Source organism: Castor canadensis, chromosome 3, assembly GCF_047511655.1.
Source record: "Castor canadensis chromosome 3, mCasCan1.hap1v2, whole genome shotgun sequence".
Lineage (NCBI taxonomy): Eukaryota > Metazoa > Chordata > Mammalia > Rodentia > Castoridae > Castor > Castor canadensis.
Genome location: NC_133388.1, coordinates 41395563 through 41417630, shown reverse-complemented (window position 1 = coordinate 41417630; position 22068 = coordinate 41395563). Strand labels below are relative to the sequence as shown.

Sequence of the window (22068 nt, the reverse complement as noted above, 5' to 3'; positions counted from 1 at the left end):
ATTGTGGTACTGTTGTGGGTTTTGCTATAATGGCCTCACCACAGTGGAATTGGATGCAAACATTTTTAAAGCTAGTATTTATTTTCCAATGGAGTACTGGGAATGTTCCAAGTACATGTATTTACCATCTAAACCTCGTAATATTCTAGTGAAATAAATGCTATGATTATTTCCATTTTGCTCAGGTGGAAATTGAGGTGCATAAAGAATAAGGAACTGATCAAAAGTCACCCAAGGTAGTTAGTGGAGCTGAGATTCAAACCAGGCAGTATTCATTGTGTCCACTTATCACTGGGTCATTCACAGGGGTTTTAGTGGTGTTCAGAGGACTTATTCTGTCCTCTCCAGCCATCTTTCATTCTTTAATCTGAATTACTGCCTTTACAGGACAGACACAGAGGCTGAACTGGACCTCATCGGCCATCTTGCCAGAGAACATGGAGCTTTTGATGCTGTCAAGTGCACTCACTGGGCGGAAGGGGGCAAGGGTGCCTCAGCCCTGGCCCGGGCTGTTCAGAGAGCAGCACAGGCACCCAGCAACTTCCAGCTCCTCTATGACCTTGAGGTGGGTTACTTGTCAAATGCAGACAACACAAAATAGAGAAGGTACAATGAGGTTTCTGTGTGCCTACCTTGGTGCAGAGCCCTGTGTTTAGCAGCTTCAACCTTGTGGTTTGATCCCCATATGCTATAGGATTGCAACCTGGACTTTCAGCTTTAGGCATCTTGTCTTACAAATGCAGGTTGCTGCTGCCAAGCAAGAATACCTGGGGAGGTTGGCTCACATCCTAACTTTGACAAGGCTCATAAGCAAGTCCCTTGTCTGGGAAAAGAGAGAATTACATATGGAACCAAGTGTGTAATTCGCTGTGGCCTTTCACCTGAGACACCATCCATATTGTAGCAAATTGACAAGGGACTACATCAAGCTCAGGAAAATCTTCTCAGTAACAGGGAAAGAAGTGTGCTCCCAAGTTCATTTCCTAGTACTGTGCTGCCTTAAGTTCAGATAGACCATCAGGTATAAACCACAGCACCTTGCCAGACCTCATCATTTTCCCATCACTAAGTACATTACATATGGCCTCAGCAAAAGCAGTGTTTTATTCTATGCTACAGTAAAATTAGCTCAGAGAAAGGTTAGTGTGCCCTTAGTTCTCTGTCCCATGTATTTCAGCATGTGACTAGAGGATCAAATTTTAAGTAGTCTGGCTACAACAATTGGAAATTTTGTTAGGATGTACATTATAGTTAATTCTGTACTCTCTAGGTGAGTTTTTGGCTTAGTTTTTTTTTTTTTTTTTTGGCAGTACAGGGGGATGAACTCAGGGCAACTTGCTAGACAGGTATTCTACCACTTGAGCCACTCTGCCAGCCCTTTTTTGTGTTGGTTATTTTTTAAATAGTTTTGCTGGGCACCAGTGGTTCATGCCTGTAATCCTAGCTACTCAGGAGGCAGACATTAGGAGGATTGAGGTTTGAAGCCAGCCCAGGCAAATAGTTCAAGAGACCCTATCTTGAAAATACCCATCACAAAAAGGGCTGGCAGAGTGGCTCAAGGTGAGGGCCCTGAATTCATGCCCCAGTACCACAAAAAAAAAAGAGTCTTGCTTTATGATTAAGCCAGGGTGGACCACAATCCTATTTTTGCTTCCCTGTGTAGCTGGGATGACAGGCGTACATCATCATGCCCAGCTTTCATTGGTTGAGGTGGGATCTCCCAAACTTCTTACCCAGGCTGGCCTTGAACCACAATCCTCCTGATCTCTGCTTCTTGTGGATGACAGGCTTGAGTCATTATGCCTGACTTGGTGTGGTTTTCAAAAGATAATTATAGACTTTGGGAAATAGTCATAAAAACATGGAAAAACTACTACTCTTGAATTTTAACATTCACTTTTTTCCTTTATTGTTTGCAGAGAGTTAATTAGTATTTCTCTATTGACACTGACATTTTGCTATTATGCTTTGGTTTTATAGACAGGTTTTAAAATCTATGTAACCAATCATCTTTCTAGAAAATATAAACAGAAATTTGTCCACAAATACAAGCCACTTTAAAAAAAAATACAAAGCACTTACAGGCAAACTTCTCCAAGTCCCCATCTACAGTTAGGAAGCCCAAACCTTGAAGGCCAGTAGGAGACCTGTAAAAGTAGGGCAGCAAGGTCTCTGTAGTTCATTTCTACTTGAAGCTTTTCTCTTTTTTGACAAACAGGATTCTTTTACTTTTTGTCTTACTTGATATCTGTTAATCATAAATCACCCTTCAACCAAATTGCTTTTGCTTCGGAAGCTGTATATACTTGGCATTCAGTAAACTCCAGTGATAAGATGCAGGTGAAAGGATTTGGCTGTATATTTGTAAAGCCATTGTGGAGAACTCTCTTTAACTATGTCCATTATCTAAGCACCTTCATAAATGATCATTATTTAGTTAAAAACAGCATTTTACTTTTTATAGGTAGGTTATTGCTCCTTTCAAAAACAGACCTTGTCCAGTATATTCTTTTAGCCTTAGTTGCTAGGAGTAGAGCCAGATACAGTGAGTAATTTCAGTACAGTATTTTTATATGTGTGTTGTGTATATATCTCTCTTGAGATAAATAGGTACATAGTAACTATAGATACAAACTCTAATCTCACCAAAAAACAGAAAACATCTCTGGCCCTTTAGGGGCCAACTCTCCTAGAATGTGGCTCTGTCCTGATCCAGCATCCTCTTGCATGTCCAGTCATGGTCTCTCTTTCCTCTGCATAGCTCCCAGTTGAGGATAAAATCAGGATCATTGCGCAGAAGATCTATGGCGCAGATGACGTTGAATTGCTTCCCGAAGCTCAGCACAAAGCTGAAGTCTACACAAAGCAGGTAGGTGTTTGGTTAGTTTGTTCTTTCATCTCTTCACAAAGCAGGCCTGGAGTCAGAACCCCTGAGATCTCTCAGCCCTGTGAGCACCCACTGTTTTACGTCTCTGGGCAGCAGCCTTTTCTCTGAAATACTGAGTTTGGAGTAGGTGGTCCAGTCCCAAATTCTTTATTTACCCATAGGTGGTTTATGAGTTAGGTAGAAAAACCATTAGGAAACCTGGAATATCTTACCAAAATATTGAGAACCTCCCCAGTTTTATTCTCAGGCCTACTCTGTTATTTTTATTGGTTACACAGATGGAAATAAAATACTCACTTGTGAAATATAGTTGTAAGTACTTAACCTTCCTCAGATACTCTTTTTTTTTTGGTCTGTAATAACTAAGCTGGACAATAGTAAGGTAGAAATGGATATAAAGGGAGTTAGCTATTTCACATAAATTAAGGAACCTTGGAACCTCATAATCACACTATCCACATGTTCTTTATTGCATTGTCAGATTTTCATTTGTCCTACCCGTTTGCTTTTCTCCTCAGGGCTTTGGGAATCTACCCATCTGCATGGCCAAAACACACTTGTCTTTGTCTCACAACCCAGAGCAGAAAGGGGTGCCTACGGGCTTCGTTCTGCCCATTCGTGACATCCGTGCCAGTGTCGGTGCTGGCTTTCTGTACCCTTTAATAGGGACGGTAAGTGAGGGCTGCAGGAGAGGAGCATGCTCATGATGCATCTCATCTGAAGTGTGTTGCTAAAGCGTCAAGCAGTTGCCAAAAGCTGGAGTTAGGCCTGGTATGATTAATTTTTACTATGAAACATATTAGTTTCAATTCAAGTGTGATGCCGTGACTACTTCTACTGAATTAAAAATTCTTTCCCAGTGGCAGTTGCCCTTGATAAGTCAAGATAGGCATAATCAACAGACTAGGTTAGCGCCAATACATATTTTTCACTCTGTATCCATGGGTTCTGCATTCACCTACTCATTCATGTGGGTTGAAAATATTAGGGCAGGGCTGGTGGAGTGGCTTAAGTGGTAGAGTGCCTGCCTAGGAAATTGAAAGGCCTTGAGTTCAAACACTAGTACCACCAAAAATATATATATATATATATATATCAGTGTGTATGTTACACTTGAGTATATACAGTTTTTCTTACTATTATTCCCAGAATAATACAACTTTTCACATAGCATTTACAATATAGTGGGGAAATCTAGAGATGATTTAAAATATGCAGGAAGATGTGCCTAGGTTTATACAAACATTACACCATCTTTAATAGGGACATGAATATCTGCAGTTTTTGGAATCCATGGGGTTACAGAAACCAACCACTGATGATGGAGGGACAGCTATAATCACAATTAATGTTTATTGAGCACCTTACGCAGATGAACTCCATCCTTCCAGCAGCCCTAGGAGCTAAGGACAGAGGCTGTACATATTCATGGTCTTACTGCAGGCTTAGAGCTTATGTCCAAAATTCAGGGAGTTCACTGTTTTTGAGTAGGAATTCGTCCTTAAAATGCCAATGAACCATGCATACATGAAAAGTGAGTTTGCTTCTGTATGCTTTGACGTGAATGAGTTATCTAGTGCTTTCTTATCTTACAGATGTTGTGCACATTACTGGAGGAAGTTGCCAATAGGGAAGCAGAGGGATGCTTTAGGATGAAATTATTGTCTGGACTAACACCCTTAGGATAGCATGGATCTTGTGCCCAATATCCTATATCTACAGATTGTGCTTAAATGTGGTACGGGATGCAAGTATTCAACTGAGCCATCACAATGAAACAGAAGCCAATAGATCTCCTTTTGCAGATATGCCAGTACAGTTAAGAAAGCGGCAGGGTGCATTGTGTAGTAGACAGTGCATGCATTAGAGCCGAATTCATTTTTTTACCTCTGCTGGCTTTGTGGCCTTGGGCAGATTGTGAAAAGTGTGAGCCCTGCCGCCCTCAGCTTGCAGCATGAAGTGACATCATCATGGAACGGTGGCCTAAGCCAGGTGCTTGCACACAGGTGCCCTTCCACCACTGTAAGGAGCAGATGCTTAGCCTTGTTGTGATGTTCATCAGTCTAGGATTTGTAGAAATTCCCTTTTGGTGGGAATGCTAAATCATCTACCATCACGTTGAACACTGAAAAATATGTGCTCTTCTGTCTGCAGCAGTTGTTAGCAGCTGCCAGCTGAAAGAGTGGATACTGCTGTCTGCATTGTCACTTTCCGTGCTCCTGGGCAGAAGGTGACTGTGGAGGTGATAGCCAGAAGTGTCCAGGCCAATGAGCATCCACCTGTGGTTCAGAGACACAGCCTGCCCAGTATGACTTTCCCACCAGATATAAAGTACATTTCAGAGGCTTCCAACTTTAACTTGGACTGAGACATTTCCATATATAACCAACTGGCTTAGTTGTTCTTAATAATTCTAACACCTCCTGCTTGCTGTTGGTGCCTCAGCAGGGCAGTAATTCAAAGTGTGGTGGGTTTTTTTCAGAATTTATATCTAGGTTCATATGTGTATATACACATAACCAACTTCTTTTGCCTCTTCTTTCCTTCCTCCCTCCCTTTTTTGTAATGATCAGTGACCAATGCTGGGGGTGGGGTGGGATCCTCTTTTGGAAAGAATACAAATACTGAAAATTCTAGGCGTTGCTGTTTTGGGAACTGTCCTTAAGAGTTTTCCGCCATGCACAGGCATGTCTACATCAACAGGCACGTGTCCTTTGTCGTTATAGTGCCATCTGCTAGGTTTTTCTGCTAAGTCTGAAAACTAGTTCTTTCCCCTGTGTGTCCCCACACCCAGCATTCCTTATTTCTTCTAGAATACAGCAGTATAACTCAGTTGTCAAGATCCCTATAGCATGTTTTGGGGGTATTAATTGGTGTTCAGATGTAATAATTAGGTTTTCTCAAGTTTCATTTTGTGTTACTCATCCTTTTTTACACATTTCTATAGTTCAGGATTAGAAGTTCAGCCTAAGCTATCTTCCTCTCTGGGTCTGGAACATGTGTATATTCATTATGCAGGGAATTGTTACCAATAAAAATATACCAAGCTTTTCACTTACAGGCCATACAAATTGCATGTAAGCAAAGCCAAGATATTTGACAAAGCCAAGTCTTAAGAAAAGAAACCAGTGCAAATATAGTTCATAAGCTCTAAAGTAAGAATAGCAATTGTAAAAACAATCCAGATTATATACAGCAATGTCTTGGCCCAAGTTAAAGAATGTGAATTTGTAATGCCATGTTGCTGAAGCAAAAATCACATGGGTGTGTATGCAAGACTCGTTGAAGCAAAGTTTGAACAGACACACCAGTCCTTCTCCTGTGGTCTTGTGAAACTTGAGCTAATGAGGTGGGTAACTATTCATCAGCCTCCCCTGCACCTGCCACTGCAGGATAGATATGGAACCTACACCTCCTGCCACTTTTATTAGAAATGTCCATGTAGAAGGCAATTGTGTGACTGGCATTTGGTCTTCAGAAGGACATGAGGGTTTCTCTTTGAGTTTATAACAGGATCAGTAGCTGAATCTATAATATGTAACAAGAAGATTATTCACTTTATGGACAACTAACTATAAAATGATGTTCTGTCTTTGTCCCTTGGGCACAAGGTACAAAGAGGAATGTGGAAGAAAAGATCACTTTAAGATATTCTTTAATGATATTTTACATCCTAGATGAGCACAATGCCTGGACTCCCTACCCGGCCCTGCTTTTATGATATTGATTTGGATCCTAAAACGGAACAGGTGAATGGACTGTTTTAAACAGGTAAGTTGTTACTGGATAATAAATTTGTTTTTTTCCTTCTGTGGCTTATTTGTAAATTATAGGGCTTAAACTGAATCTATAAAAATTTCAAATTCTAATACTTTCAAAGCATTTTCTTTTAGATTTCATTGGGCGGGGTGGGGGGGTCAGTAATGAGACTTGGCATTAACCAAAGAATTAAATGCTTATATTTCAGTATGTCTTTCAATACAGCTGAGAAGAAGAGTGGGCTTGTTGTAGGTTGGCAGCACAAGGCAGAGAGCTGCCATCTAATTATTGTGGAGGGCCTGCAGAGGAGGTTAGGCTCCCTCTGCTGGAGTCCCAGGAGTCTTGATGACACATTAGAGCAGGAACAGCCTGAAGTCACACAGACTCTAAAGGGACAGAAGGCAAGAGTTGGGCTGGGGGTGTAGCTCAGTGGTAGGGCTAGGGCTTAGTACATGTGGGGCCCTGGATTCAATCCCCAGCAACACACACTCACACACATACCCCATGAAGGCAAAAGTTGAGTAAATGTCCCAGAAGAAAAGAAGTGGCTCACCTGTGAAAACATGAGAAGTGAACTGAATGTCTTCTTATCAGCAATAAGAAGCTTTTGGCTAGTTGTGTGCCGGTGGCTCACGCCTGTCATCCTAACTACTCAGGAGGCAGAGATCAGGAGGAGTGCAGTTCGAAGCCAGCCCGGGCAAATAGTTCACAAAATCCTATCTTGAAAATATCCAACACAAAACAGGGATGGTGGAGTGCTCAAGTGACAGAGTGCTTGATGCTTGTGCTAGCAAGCATGAAGACAAGTTCAATCCCCAGTACCGCCGAAAAAAAAGAAGAAAAAAGGAGCTTTTGACTGGAGGAATGTAGGGAAGAGGTCACTTTCAAACCATGTTTATACTTGGCCACATATGCCTGGATGTTTTCAGATGTGTAAAGGTTTGCCGCCTTCACTTCTCCTAGGAAGTTATTTAGCAATGAACTCCAGCAAAAAAAGGGATTAAATCAAGAAAAAGAAAGACTTGAGTTTTGAGAAATGGAATCCTGGTTTGGACAATGATGAAGGGGACTTCTGATCACTGTGCAAATGACCTAGACTTACAAACCCGATGTGCAACAAGAGGAGAGAGGGCTTGAGAAAGACTAGAAGGAACTAGAGAAGACAAGACTACCAAAGCACATTACAAAACAAGAGATCATGCATGGTTTGCAAAAGTAAGCATCCAAATGACAGCAAAGTGATAGTGATCGTACTGGCTATAGTGGGAAAGGTTAACATGACTTTGAGCTTGACTGTAGGGGAACACTTGGAGAGGGCAATAGTGACATTAGAAATGTAGTCCCTGCTCACTGCTTGGTCTGGTCTTTAAGAGTAGTCATATTGCCATCACCTAAGTACTGTGTGTTATTTTCAAGTCCATTTATGGATGACCCCAGAAGACTCGATGGTGGGAAGGATGTAAACGTTAGCATCTCTGGGGAACGGTGTGGTATGGAAGAGAAGAGGCAACATTTCAGTGCTTTATTTCTTTGCTTTTCTTTTCAGATCACCCATCTTCAAGAAGCTACTTTGCAAGTTTGGCCAATGTCAGTCAGGCCTACTGAGTTAGGAAGTGTGGAGACATGGCAAGAAGTCAGCTCCAGCCCTGAAGATCTTCTGAAATAAATAGTGGGGGTTTTCCCAAAAGCCTTTCTATATCCTTAATTTTCATCATCATGTATAAATTAACATAAATCATGCACATGTCTGTTTACCTTAGTGAGGATCCACAGAATAAAAGGAATAATTTTGCTATCTTGGTGTCAAAATATAAACCATAGTGTTAATAGACTGCTGCAATATTGCTTCTATCCTGTGAGTGCATTTATTGGGCAGCCGCTTGGGCTGAAGAAGCAAGTTGCAGTGTGTACTTTGTTTGTAGGGGGACATGTATGCGTGCTCGTGTATCTCTGTGAGGACACATAATTCAGGAGACCTCCTGAGAAGGTCAGATAGAAGCAGAGTATGGAGGAAGACTTGCCTTTTTACTTTATACCTTTCTCTGTTCATCTCCCTTCTTCTTTGGGAAGTATTGCTTATATCGGTTTTTGATCTAAACTTCCTTTGAATTCTCATTTCTGTCATAGAATTGGCATTGTTTATTTTTAAAGTCCTCAAGAAGGATGGTGGAATCACTAGCGTTGGATCCTGCCAGAGAGTACTGCATCCCCACCGGAACCAGTGCTGCCCATTGCTGATATGGGCAATGCCTTTTCTCCAGGCATTCTTGGGTTTATTATGTTTAATCCCCTGGGTCCACATCAGAGATGTAATAGTTTTAGGAAGCGATTGACAGAGGGGTCATGAGCACAGAACCCAGCTTTGCTCCTTAATGCCTCACTTAGCTGTCTGCACCCAAACCACATCCACACCACGGGCACTTGTCAGTGCCTTCCCATGAGGGTGCTTGTTGAAGCAAACAAATCACATCAGACTTTGTACAGTGATGAAAGTTTAACAGTGTTGTCCCTGATCCAAAGCATGTTTTTGGACCATTTGCACAGAGTCCATTGTTTTTGATACACTTTTTATATATTCTATAAAACTTCACCTGAAATGGGACTTGCTGGGAATTCAGTTTGTAAACAAGGGAAAGAAGCAGTCTTGTTAGCCATGGTGACTTAAAGAACATCTTAAAGGATGTACGGCCAAAACTGTGGGGAGTTAAATCCTCAGTACTGTTAGGAGTAGTGCACACAATAGGAGGAGAGGATAAGTGGAGATTTATAAAGAAAGCCTTAATATGATAATAAATGACCCAAACCATTCTTATCTGTTGCTTGGAATGAGTGGTCCATCACTGATGCAGTTTTCCTAAGGAGAGGTAACGTGCTTCAGTAAAAACTCACATGTGCAACTTGCTTTTTCCACTTAGCAATAGATCTTACTCCATTAGCACTAGGAGATCCATCTTGTTTCTTATAGCTGTGTAGTATGTCAGCAATCCTTTCTCCTACTAGTGGGCACTTACAATTGTTTCATGGTTTTTACTGTTAAAAATAATGTAGCAGGAGTGCTGAGGATGTAACATAGCAGTACGGTGATTGCCTAGCATATGTACCCATGGATAAGTAAATAAAAATGTAGCAGTAAATGGTGGTCAGAAATACTGAAAATTCTCATGTGTCTTTGTAACTTGTGTGAAAGTGTCTATAGGATAAATTCCTAGTGGGGAAGTTGCTCAGAGAGTGACCTCCAGCTTCAAAACAGGAGCTGACCTTTGGTTGGAAATGCATAGAGATGAATTGTAATAGAACAGATCTTCAAATGAAGTTTCTATCCCCATTTTACAGAACGGCAGACTGCACGGTTGCACTGCCATGTCTGCCAAATTAATTTGTAAGGTCCTCTGATTCCAAAGCCTGTGCGAGCCCTTCCTGCTCATTTCACATGCCTCCAGGAGGAAGGGATGATAAAGGTGTAAGAAGCAGGGGGAAGAACTAAAGAGGTCTGGGAGGCTTGTGAGCCACCCTGGTGGCAGGGATTTTGTGCAATTTTTTTTTTCTTTTTTTTGGGCAGTACTTGGGTTTGAACTCAGAGCTTCGTGCTTGCTAGGCAGGCACTCTATCACTTGAGCCACGCCCCCAGCCCTTGTGCAATTGATTCTTCAATCTTTGCTAAAGAAGAGGTGTCACAAGCACAAGCTTACAGGTGCCATTTCAACAATGAAAGAACATATAAACCGCAGAATAACTGCAGGTCCAGTGAAGACTTACAGAAGCATTAGTGCCTGCGTGCCCATTAGTGGGTCATCAGAGTTAGTCTGGTGCCTTTACCTTGGGACTAGGAGTCCTTCTAGATCCTGGTTCCCCTGTACCCATTCTTATCCTTCTCTGGGCTGTTAATGCCTTCCCTCCCCTTATTAGTGATTTTGATGAACAGAACGTGCCTTGTCTGAGGAGAGGCTATTGCTGTGCATTGAAAAGGTACATACATTGTCAGTTCAGAATGACAGCAGCATTTATGTGCTGCATGTAAAACCTTGCCACAGAATGACTGTTAGGTTTGTGCTGGCCCCTACACTCCTCATGGTGCCCACCAACAGACCAGACCTCCAAGGAACTAGAGCCACAGTACCGGGACGGGTTGGAAAGCTTAGTTTTGAAATACAAGAATTGTTAACAAGGAGATACAAGCCATTTTTGATAGCTGCAAGCCTGGACTTCGTGGATAGGGACTAGAATGGGAGAAATGGTATGATCAGTTCAGTGCTGTATAGCTAGATCTGTAAGGTGTTTTATTGGCATGCTGTATCTGGTGACATTAACAAGATAAGATGTAAGGGTAATTTCTCATCGGGCTGGAGACAGTCTTAGCCCACTTTCCTGTTATATAATGCAAACCTGTAGTAGACAATGATACCAGTAACAGCTTCAACAGTCAACTGTCAAGTGTGTTTAGGGATGACAGGTTTCTTTCGTGCATGAATACATGCATGAAATACTTTTCAAAAACATCTGGTGTCTAATTATAGTCATATCCTAAAGAAAAAAAACTGCAGAATTTTATTTATAATACTTCATTCTGTTTGTGCATGCAAGTGTGGGGTGGAGGTCAGGGACTAGTTATTTGTAACATACTTAAAAGAAATCCATCTTACTTTGCCTTTCAAACACAAGATGAATCCACCTCTTACCTCAAAGTACCTTTCAGCACCCTTTGACTACTTTTTTTTTTAAGAAAAGAATTAAGATCTATAAGGTGGTGGTTTTGTTTTATGGGGTTTTTTTTGGGATTGGGCCTTGCCATGTAACACAGGTTGGCTTTGAACTCGAGCTCCATCTGCCTTAGCCTTAGCAGGAGTGATGGAATTATAGGTGCTGCCGTCACTCCCAGCGCTCGGTGTTTTGGGGGTTTTTTGTTTGTTTTTGGTGGGACTGGGATTTGAACTCACTTCACACTTGCAAAGCAGGCACTCTACTGCTTGAGCTACATCTTCCAGTCCATTTTATTCTGGTTATTTTAGAGACTGTGTCTCTCAAAGTATTTGCCCAGGCTGGCCTCCAATCTCAGTCCCCTGGATCTCAGCATCCCAGACAGATAGGCTTATGGCCCTACACTGCCAGCACCTGGGGCAGTGTTTTCTAGTAAGACAGCTATTCCACCCTGTCTTCATCTAGGTAAGCTCAGCTTATTTTTTGCCTAAAATTGCTGCAAATTCCAAGACCTGCCAGATTTGAGGAACCTTAGAGTTTGAGTGTGAGTCATAGCATCTCAGTTGCTTTTAAGTGACATGGATTTCTTTGGGCTTGTTTAAAGTTCAAAACTGGCAGAAGAACGCTCAAGCACTTGAGCCACTCCATCAGCTCATTTTTGTGTTGGGTATTTTCAAGATAGGGTCTGGCAAACTATTTTCCCAGGGCTGGCCTCAAAACGCCATTCTCCTGATTTCTGCCTCTCAAGTAGCTAGGATTACAGCTACACCAGTGCCCAGCTAATTTTAAGATCTTGACAATTTATATTTGTTTTTGTTTCTCAGTAGTTCAGTCCTCAATTAATCTTAGTGGAGTAAGTCTAGAAATCTTACAATGGTAACCTATATTCCTTTTAAACATCCACAAATGGACGTCTGAGACAGACTCTCCCAAAAATCATGGTCCTGCTGAAGGAAGATGGGTGTCCCTCTTTTCAGTAGCTCTATCACCTCACTAGGGGCCTCATCTGTGACTGTGCTGGGATGGTACAAGGAGGCGGCTGGGATCCGGATGAATTTTACAGGACCTCACACCTGGAGCTCCCAGTAATGTGCCCAAAGAACCCTTAAGTTCTCACAGCACCACCTTCCATCAGGTCTGTGTTCATTCTCTGTGTGTACAAACATACTTAACGCGGTTTTTCACGATGGTTAGTTAGCACCTTGTCCAGATAGAAGTCCAGAAAATGCATACAACTTCGCCAGTGTCAGGAGGGTGGAAGGTGCCTGCCCTTTGATGGCGATGAGCACTGATGAGGGGAATTTTCCCACTCTCCATCTACGCTTAATTGGCAAGGTAAGCAGGCACCTGGGAACGTCCTGAGTTTGGCAACGAACCATGACCTTAAGCCCAAACTCACTCCCAGCAAAGTTTTACTTCTATTCACATGTATCATTTTCTCCAAACAAACGATACCTCACTGTTCTAGGCAATTTTGAATTCTGCTTTTAAATTTTGATATTTGCTTTGTCTTTAAGTAGGGGAAGGGGATTTATCTTGGGAGAGCCTAGAATTTGAAACTGGATTTTTTTGTGTCTGGGGCGGGAGGGGGTGGGGGGCTCATTCCCCTCGGCCCCTCCGCATCTTCCTGCTGCCTCCCGCAGCCGGGACCCGTGCCGGGCCCGGGAGCACGAAGGTCGCTCCCACGCGGCGGGGCGCGCTGCTCGCACGTGGGTCCCCAGGTTCCCTCCCGCCGCCGCCCCCGCCCGCCCCGCTGCTCCGCGCGCATTGGCGCCGCCGGCTGTCGGTCTGCGCGCTGGGGAGGGGGCGCCGCCAGGCCGCGGTCGCCCGCGCGCTGCGGAGGGGCTGCTCGCGCGCTCCGCTGCCACCGTGGCTCCCCCACTGTCCGCGCGCCGCAACGCCCAGCGTACCCTGGTCTTGGGAGCAGAGCTGCCAGAACCCCCGCGCTCTCGGTAAGTGGAGGCAGGGAGAGGAGGCTCCGGGGGCGCGGGGTCCGGCTCGCTGACCGCCCGGGCAGCAGGGTGGGCGAGAGATGCAGGCGAGACACCCGCATCCGGGTCCCCCAGATGGCCGCGAGTAAGGACCCATTTGTCCTCAGGCACGTCCAGCCCGCGCCCCACTCCTCAGGTCAGCTCACTTACCCCTTTCGCAAGCCTTCCAGCTCGTCCTACATGCATTGGATGCGGGCAGCATTTCCCCTTCTTTAGCCTTTTTCGGGGAGACGAGATTTTAGGTTCGTGGCTATTGCAGTTTTGCAGACAGCGTGATGCTGGTTATCTGTTCTGCGCCCCTGGCGTTTTCCTTTCTGAGTACTTTATCCTGCGCCCGGTATCCTGCCCTAAGGGGCATCGAGCCAGGAGGGATTCCTCCCTCTGTTGGAAGCTTCCTGGTCCTTAAACGTGGCTGGAAAGATGCCTTGCTTCTTCGGGTAGTGGTTGCTCTTTGCTGCTCAAAGGGGGAAAGGGGGAAGTGGTGTTTTCTGTGGCATTAGACATGAGATTCTGTCAGGAAATGACAACAGGGACTTTAAGGTTTCCTGAGGCGACAGAACTACCCTTGCAGGTTACCGAAGAATCATTTGCAGTCTAACATTCTGCAAAGTTTCAATGTCTGCAAGCTGCATTCTTTCCCCACATTTCGGTTAGGCTTCTGTTTTGGTATTTATTTCTAGAGTGAGCTTTTCAAGCAAATGTCTGGGCAATGCTAGGTTAGTTCCAAATGATACATTCTGAAACCTGAGCTAATTTTAGTATTTCTACTAGCCATGCATTGTCTGCTTAATATGAATGCTCAGGCGCCTGAGAGCGCAGGAGAGACGAGGAGACGTTTAAGTAGTTACAGTCAACTGAGGTTCTGGTGCTTATTGAAGCATGGATGTGGAGACACTGTCAAATGTTCGTATTTTAGTTCCATCATTGTTCTAGAATGACTTTGTCTTTCTTAAGTATGCAACACTCACCCTAAAAATATTTCCCTAAGATGGCAAAATGATTTTTAGGGTTCTAGTTTCTCCTGCAATTCACAGAATTAAGGGCTATCCAAGTGAAACCTCAGTGAAAGATTCGCATAAAAAGTGCGAAGAAATAGTCCCTTTGCCTAATTTAGGACATCTATCAGCTAAAATTCATAGGTTTTTGTTAGGTAATCACCCATATCTCCATTTTTTTTTTTTTTTTTTGGTGGTGGTGGTGGTGATCGAACCTAGGGTTTTGGGTATGCAAAGCTCTACCAGTAAGCCATACATCCGCAGCCCAAAAGCTTGTGGGGTTTTGTTTTGGTTTGCTTTTTTGAGACCATCTCAAGGCTCAGGCTGGCCTTGAACCTGCCATCCTACTGCCTCAGCCTCCTGAGTGTTGAGATTACAGGTGTACATCACCACACCTGGCAAAAGCTTAGTCGAGTTTTGGCTCAATCATGAGTTGATGGGCTGCATTATCATTAATTAAATGACCATTTTACAATTTCAAATTTCTTGATTAATGGATCTATTGCAGATTAACATTTTTAAACCATGTTCTGAAGCAGAGGCTTCAGAAACTGTCTTGTGTTGAATCTGAGCCCTGTTACCTACTATCTTTGTAATCTCAGGCAAGCTGCTTCATCTGCAGATGGAGATAGCACCACCTACTCACTCTGTCATATTGGGTGTAGGTTAGGGATGTATGTAGAAGCGCTCAGCACTGGTTAACACACAGGAGTTGCTCAATAGATGTCAGCTATTGATATCCAAATGTGTGCAATTCGTAGTGGAAACGTATGAATAACAGATACTTCAGTTCTTCAAGTAATTTAAGAGTGGAAAATGTCAGTAATGTTAAAAAGAGTATGTATGAAAATGATAAAATGGAAAGAACACTTGAGAGTCAAAATCTCCACTTCTAACTGGCTATGACCTTACCTACCTATATGGCTTTTGACAAAGCCAACTGGAACCCCCAATGCTTAGCTTTGTCCTCTGGCTAGACTTGAATAATCTCAAATAATCTCTGAAGTCCTTAGAAGCTTCAGAATTTTTTTACTGCATGTTAAAAAAATTATATTACATAAGCCCTTCCTTGTTTTTTGTTGTTTCCCAAAATTGCAATTTTGAGACTTAAACAATTCATAAAGCCAACACAGCTGAAAACTTTTCAGACCAATCAAATTTGATTTGCAGAGTAATCAAAAATAAAGTTTTAACAAAAATAATAGAATGAAATTGATTCATATTGAAATCTTTTTGACAGGGCAAAAGTAAACCCCAATTTGTATTGTCATCATTTCAGGAAGTTATTACATGGAAAGCATGCCTGCTAGAATCTTATACATTCAACAGAAACAATCTGTATTACAAATAATAGGCTTGTGATGAAATAAAATCCCATTCTCTTCTCTCTCATCAGGTTGATCTTTAAATGAAGTAAAAATGCCTTTGGTACAGAGCTTTCACAAAGAAACTAAAGAGAGAAATTACAAGCATTAGAGAAATGAGGCATTTGCGTACTGGAGAAAGCACTGAAAACAACTGATGAAAGGAATGCACACACCACAGAATTTCACTCAGTATGATATTTTTGCCCATCTTTCTGTTGGCAAATCCTGCTGAAGGAAGAGAGAAAAGAGCTTTCTAGAGGATAAAAGAGTGAAGTATAAAAATGGAGACCACAGTTTCTGAAATTCAAGTAGAAAATAAGGATGAGAAAAGAGAAGTTTGTCCCAAGGTTGAGAGGCAGGAGGGAAAAACATCCATGCTTTGCTTCAAGAGAAGAAAGAAATCAGCCAAGGCGCTGAAGCCCCAAGCTGGCTCTGAGGCTGCTGATGCAAGGAAGTGTCATCCAGAAGCAGGAACTTCTGATCAGCCACAGCACCCAGAGGGGACCTGGGCCTCAATCAAACGTCTTGTAACACGCAGGAAAAGGTCAGAGTCTTCCAAGCAGCAAAAGTCATTTGAGGCTGAAGTACAACCTGAAATAAAGCCCAAAGATGCTGACGTTTCTAAGAAAAAGGCAAAATCCAAACTTAAGATTCCCTGCTTAAAATTCCCAAGAGGGGTACAAAGGAGTAATCGTTCCAAAATTATAGAAGACTCAGACTGCAGCATCAAAGTCCAGGGAGAGGTTGAAGGTTTGGATATACAAACTCAGACCCAGTTAAATGACCAGGCAACAAAGGCTGAGTCAACCCAGGACCTAAGTGAAGGTGTCTCACGGAAAGATGATGAGGTCTGTGAGTCAAATGTGAGCAACAGCATAGCATCTGGAGAGGAGGTGATCTCCGTGGAACTTGGGTTAGATAACAGGCATTCTGCTATTCACACAGAAACTGTAATCCTTGAAAAGGAAATTGATATGATTGAGGAAAAGCCAAGCGTTCAACAACCCCAGCAAGCAAGCCCACTGGGCAGTTCAGAAACAGACAGTCAGCATCCAGTGGCTTCTGATGTTCCTCCCTCACCTGCAGTGCCAGATGAACAAATTGTGGAAGAAATGAGCAACAAGATCCTAGAAAGTGAGCCAAACTGGAAAGACGATGAAAGTAGAGAGATTCCAGCTGAAGAGGATAAGCCAAAAGACATTGAACTAAGTCAAGAAGATTTTAAAGAAAATGCGACCAATTCAGAGAAACCCAAGTGGGAAGAAAGCAAAAGAATGGAGCCCATTGCTATCATTATTACAGACACTGAAATCAGTGAATTTGATGCTACAAAAGCTAAAAATGTTCCTAAGCAATTCTTAATCTCAAATGAAAGTGAGCAAGTAGGGTTTTTTGCTAATGATAGTGATTTTGAAGGTAGAACTTCAGAACAATATGAAACACTCTTAATAGAAACAGCTTCTTCCCTTGTCAAGAATGCTATCCAGTTGTCTATAAAACAGCTGGTTAATGAAATGGCCTCTGATGATAATAAAATACAGTGACGGACTTTCCAGATCATGGCAAAAAGGAAACGTTTAAAGATGAATTACTGTACACATTTGTGGTACTTCTGATTCAGTAACAAAATGAGAGGTTTATCATGTGTGGAATTTAAAGGTACAATTCCAGCTCAGGAGTGCTAAAGAATAAATCAAGTGTATCAAACTGTTTACCATTGAAATGCAGTCACTTCTGGATTGGAGGAAATCAGCACAGACTGCAGTGCAGTGACATACAGGGAGTTGCTAAAATGGCATATGGAGATTGGAGTGCTTTGGAGAAGGAAGATGTATTTATTGAGCACTTTCAGTATACCATACGCTCTTCCTAATCTCAGATGGCACAAGTCTGTTTTCCTTTTGATAATTCAACCCTGTGTACAGGTTAACATTGCATTCAGTTTTCAAAAACTTTTTTTACAGTGCACTTTTGTTGTTTAAGTGGTGAATAAGGTGAGCTATTTTTTGTGAACGTGTGATTTAAAGTTGCTACGCTCCCAAGCGGTAGTCTTACCTCAAAAAAATGCATCGCATTTCCCTAATTTCAGCAGCGTGCAGAATAAGCACGCTGGAACTAAAAGCCATCCACAAATTCCTTCAAATGGGCGAAGAGTTACCAAGTATGCCAGTGTGTGGAAATGGGGCGGGGGAGGGGAAGCAGGAGTGTGGAGGAGGGTGCATTTTCCCTCTCCATCTTCTTTCTGTCCAGCAGACTTGTAAACGTTTCTGCATGGGCTTGTCTGCTGAAAAGCTAAAACAAAGAGAATATTATTTTTCATTCAAGATAAGGCAAACTTGTCAAGTAACAACTGATCACAGATAACATAGGATTCCTCTTGCAGAATTACTTTTAAAGGTCCTAGAAGATCATAATAGTCTAGTGAAAATATTTATGCTTGGTCAGACATGAACCCGTAGTTAAGCGAAAGCACATTACATTTTCAATGTCAATATTTTTTTCATTGTGTCTATATGTTGAGAGAAATAAGTAAAAGGCATTTTGACAATATTGTTTTGGTAATACTGGGGTTTGAACCAGGGCCTCGCACTTGCTAGGCAGGTGTTCTACCACCTGAGCCAAGTCTCTAGCCCCAAAAAGTATTTTACACGGGCATTGAAAATTAACTTTTTCATCACCATTTTCAATTCAGCTAATACTTCTCAGAGATTAGGGCTCATTTGCATTTTTATTCAGTTAAAATAGAGCATCTGTTGACATCAATGATTGCCATGTTTTTTAAAAATTATTCTATTTCGGTATTTCAGTGCTTACACTAACAGCATCTTTACTTCACAGGCTGGGGATCACAGTGTGTGGCGCCTTGTCTAATCTGACTTGAAACTGATGAAATGGTGGAAATAGATGAATGGGAAGGCATTTGTTGAAGAGGAAAGAGTGTACATAGATTATTTTAAATGATCTGGTCAGTTTCTTGCATTATTTATGGATTGCAGATGGAAAGTATGGGCTAGTTTTTCCTAGTTTCATTTTTGTGTTTTCTGTAAATACATATTGCACTCTTAACAGAAGAAACTAAACTGTAGTCAGGTGCCAGTGTCTCACGCCTGTAATCCTAGCTACTCAGGAGGCAGCGATCAGGAGGATTGTGGTTCGAAGCTAGCCCAGGCAAATAGTTTGTGAGACCCTATCTTGAAAAAAAAACATCACAAAAATGGGCTGGTGGAGTGGCTCAAGGTGAAGGCCCTGAGTTCAAGCCTCAATACCAAAAAAAAAAAACCCCAAAACCAAAAAACTAATCTGATTTTGGAATTGAACCAAATAATGGATATTATTAGCAAGATTCTTTGCTAAAGTGCAAAAGTATTTTCCCCAGGCTTTCTGCCTTCTACCAAAATGTAAAGTGGGTCTTTTGAAACATGTGACCCCTATAACTTCTTTTAGTTGTACAACTTTTAGGCATTAAAACAAAAACCAAAAATACTTCTGAGTCATCCTTGAAAAAACTTTAATTCACTATATGTGGTGCTAATGGACTTGGATAGCTACTAGCAAATATCATATTTAAAAAGGAACAGTCTAAATAACCTGATTAAGGTTGGTACATTTTATAGTATTTTGAACAATCCTGTATTTATTTACTACTGGGATGGCTCCAAGCCAATATACTTGCATTGTAAATTTTTAATAATCTCTTATGAATGAGCAAAAAGCACAGTATTTACCAGTTACTGAAAGCATTTAGGAAGGTTTACTTGGGATTTTAAAAAACAGAACAAAGGAAATATGTGTAGTGAATTTTTTTGTTAGGAAAGTAACATTTTATATAAGTAATATTTTACCCTAGGTTTCTTCCTTTTTTTCCCACTGTGGTTTGATAAATATAGTTTTGTTAGAATGCATTATGATTTCTATGATAATATGTGTAGTCAACTCAAATTCAATCTCAAAGCGGTTTTTCTTCAGTCTTTTCTGGTGAATTAAATAAGTAGAATTTCCATTAAAAATGGAATATGGAAATTACTTGGTCTCAGCCAGGTGCCAGTGGCTCAGGCCTACAATCCTAGCTACTTAGGAGGCAGAGCTCAGGAGGATCAAGGTTTGAAGCCAGCGGACAAATAGTTCGTGAGACCCTATCTCGAAAAAACCCATCATAAAAAAGGGCTGGTGGAGTGGCTCAAGGTATAAGCCCTGAGTTCAAACCCTAGTACTGCAAAAAAATAAGAAAAAAAAAAAAAGAAATTAATTGATCTCAGTTTGATATACCTGCTATGTGGTCAAATCCTATTCAGTGAATTCTAAGGTAATCCAAATTGTTTTGTTGTTAGGGAAATAAGAAGGAATCATATTGCTTAGAAGTCTTTCATAAAATATTTTTATTTCAGATTGGAGGTTTGGCTCAAGTGGTAGAGTGCCTGCTTTTCAAGAGCAAAGCCCTGAGTTCAAACTCCAGCCCCACCAAAAAATATATTTTTATTATAGCATTTATTTTAACCAATTTGACCTTATATGTAAAACATTAATATAAATAGGTTGATTCAATTTATATCCATTTGACATTAAAATGATCACTTAAAAAACTTAACTTCACATTCATTTTAATTTAAATTTGCTATGATATAAATACTGCTTTTAAGCATATTATCTTCCCCCTTTTAAGAGTCAAGTATTATCCACTTTGCTTCTTTACAACAGAGAATATGAAAATTCTCCTTGATTGTATGTAGCACTATTCACTTGCCATTTTTTTCAAAGCACTTTGTAGGATATAAAAATAGTACCTGGTAACATTTAAGTAAAGGTAGCAGAAAACAAAAGAACTTTCAAACAGAAATGATGTGCCCTGCCACCTCCTCCTCCTCAAGGAATAATGAGCATGTGGCACAGATGGAATTCTACAGAAAAGCTGTCTGCATAATTTTCTTTCAAGGTAATGTACTTGACAGCATGAAGACTGTGATGATCTTAATTGGTCTACTATTTAGTGAGGTCTTAGAAACTGATTTACTTCTGAGAGATTTTGCTGTTTCAGCAGTACACTGAGCGGGCTTCTTGCTGGATAGGGAGATGCATCAAGGAGAGAGCACCAGTCAATCTGGCTTCTGCATGTGGTTTGGAGGTAGTTTCATCTATAAATTTCCAACTTCAAGTTGCCTTATTTTTTATAGTCAAGAATTTTTTTAGGAGTTAACAGCAGAGTTTTAAGAATAATTGTTAAACTTTAGAATCCTGTTGTTTTCTGAAAAGCTCTTTTTAAATGTCAACTTTCTGAAATATGTAAAGTCTACTTTGTAATTTCATCTTACATTAAACACACCAGGGTTCCACTTTTCTGCCTGCCACTTCTGCAGGTACTCTCCAGTCCATTTTGATCTGGTTATTTTGGAGATGGGTGTCATGAACTAAAGACAGGATCCTCTAGATCTCAGCCTTCCAAGTAGATAGGATTACAGGTGTGAGCCACTGGCGCCCAGCTTTATGGTTCATTTCTCAAAATATTTTTTGTAATGATCCTTAGTTACAAAAATTTATTAGAATGAAGCTACATAAAATTTGGGTGCCCTGATTAAATTCAGTTTGATTCAACATGTGTTAAGCATTATACCTGCCAAACATTCTTTGATAATAGGACAGGCTCCTTGCCCCTCAACACTCATCCCAGGGGGTGAGGGTGTGACAAGAGAACCTGGAACAGGGGCTAAGGCAAAGGGCCATAGACAATGCAGAAGCATGAGTGCCAGGTAGGGGAGAAAAAAGAGCAATTAATTTTGTCTGGTGTGGGGAAGGTGGTGATCTGAACGCAACAGCAGTTTGAAAGCATTCAGTTTTTAAGTAAACAGTGTATTCATTCTGATTTGTTTTTGAACTAGAAAAAAGCCTGCATATTGTTATATATTAATAGTAATTATCTGTAAAATGTTAAATGGATGAGCTATTGTGAAGGTAAGCATTACATTTTGTATTTCTCATTAAAATTAGTATATTACTGTGGATCAGATGCTATTAAAAACTCTGTAGAGAAAAGGTTTTAAGCTGAATTAATGTATTATGCCTACTAATACAGAATAAATGTTATCTCATGTTTATTTATCCATGTCTTTTAAGAGAAACATGGTAAGTTATATCACATTGGTGGAACCATTTTGTTAGCTCTATCAAGTTTCACTCTGCTATGGACTTTATAATACATGCCTGAAAGAATCTACATCCAGAAGGGAAATACAGACAACTAGAACTTTGAGCTAATTCAACCTGAAGGGCAGTTCTCAATTTGATACCATCTGTGAACTTGACAAAAGCAGTTTTGGGGGCTGAGGCTGTAGCTTAGTGGCAGAGAGCTTGCCTAGTATGCACAGAGCCCTGAATATTCCATC

General features: G+C 41.3%; 3 protein-coding genes across 4 annotated transcripts in view; 2 read left to right on the top strand and 1 right to left on the bottom strand.

Annotated features, from left to right (window-relative positions):
* The window catches only part of Mthfd1 (methylenetetrahydrofolate dehydrogenase, cyclohydrolase and formyltetrahydrofolate synthetase 1), a 68642-nt gene extending 60167 nt beyond the window's left edge, over positions 1 to 8475 (top strand). Inside the window, exons 24-28 of the mRNA XM_020170907.2 lie at positions 388 to 565; positions 2762 to 2869; positions 3406 to 3558; positions 6565 to 6658; positions 8193 to 8475. Of these exons, the coding sequence (XP_020026496.2) occupies positions 388 to 565; positions 2762 to 2869; positions 3406 to 3558; positions 6565 to 6654 (529 nt within the window). The 3' untranslated portion in view covers positions 6655 to 6658; positions 8193 to 8475. The remainder of the gene's footprint in view (positions 1 to 387; positions 566 to 2761; positions 2870 to 3405; positions 3559 to 6564; positions 6659 to 8192) is intronic.
* Positions 1 to 14123, bottom strand: part of LOC141421555 (uncharacterized) — a 122182-nt gene extending 108059 nt beyond the window's left edge. The window contains exon 1 of the mRNA XM_074067827.1: positions 13483 to 14123. The gene's annotated coding sequence lies outside the window, so the exon portion shown is untranslated. The remainder of the gene's footprint in view (positions 1 to 13482) is intronic.
* On the top strand, positions 13153 to 21784 carry Akap5 (A-kinase anchoring protein 5). 2 transcript variants are annotated; one of them, XR_012446137.1, is made up of 3 exons: positions 13153 to 13293; positions 15724 to 17688; positions 18533 to 21784. XR_012446137.1 is itself a non-coding variant. In XM_074067826.1 (2 exons), the coding sequence occupies exon 2, from the start codon at positions 15976 to 15978 to the stop codon at positions 17236 to 17238; it is 1263 nt and encodes a 420-aa protein (XP_073923927.1). In that variant the 5' UTR covers positions 13153 to 13293; positions 15724 to 15975; the 3' UTR covers positions 17239 to 21784. The 2 variants fall into 2 exon arrangements, 1 of the variants encoding a protein (XP_073923927.1); XM_074067826.1 differs by having other exon boundaries at positions 15724 to 21784.
* The last annotated feature ends 284 nt before the right edge of the window (positions 21785 to 22068 follow it).

Excerpts from the sequence above, each read along its gene's own strand:
- Akap5 (XM_074067826.1), top strand. The coding sequence starts at position 15,976 with ATGGAGACCACAGTTTCTGAAATTCAAGTAGAAAATAAGGATGAGAAA.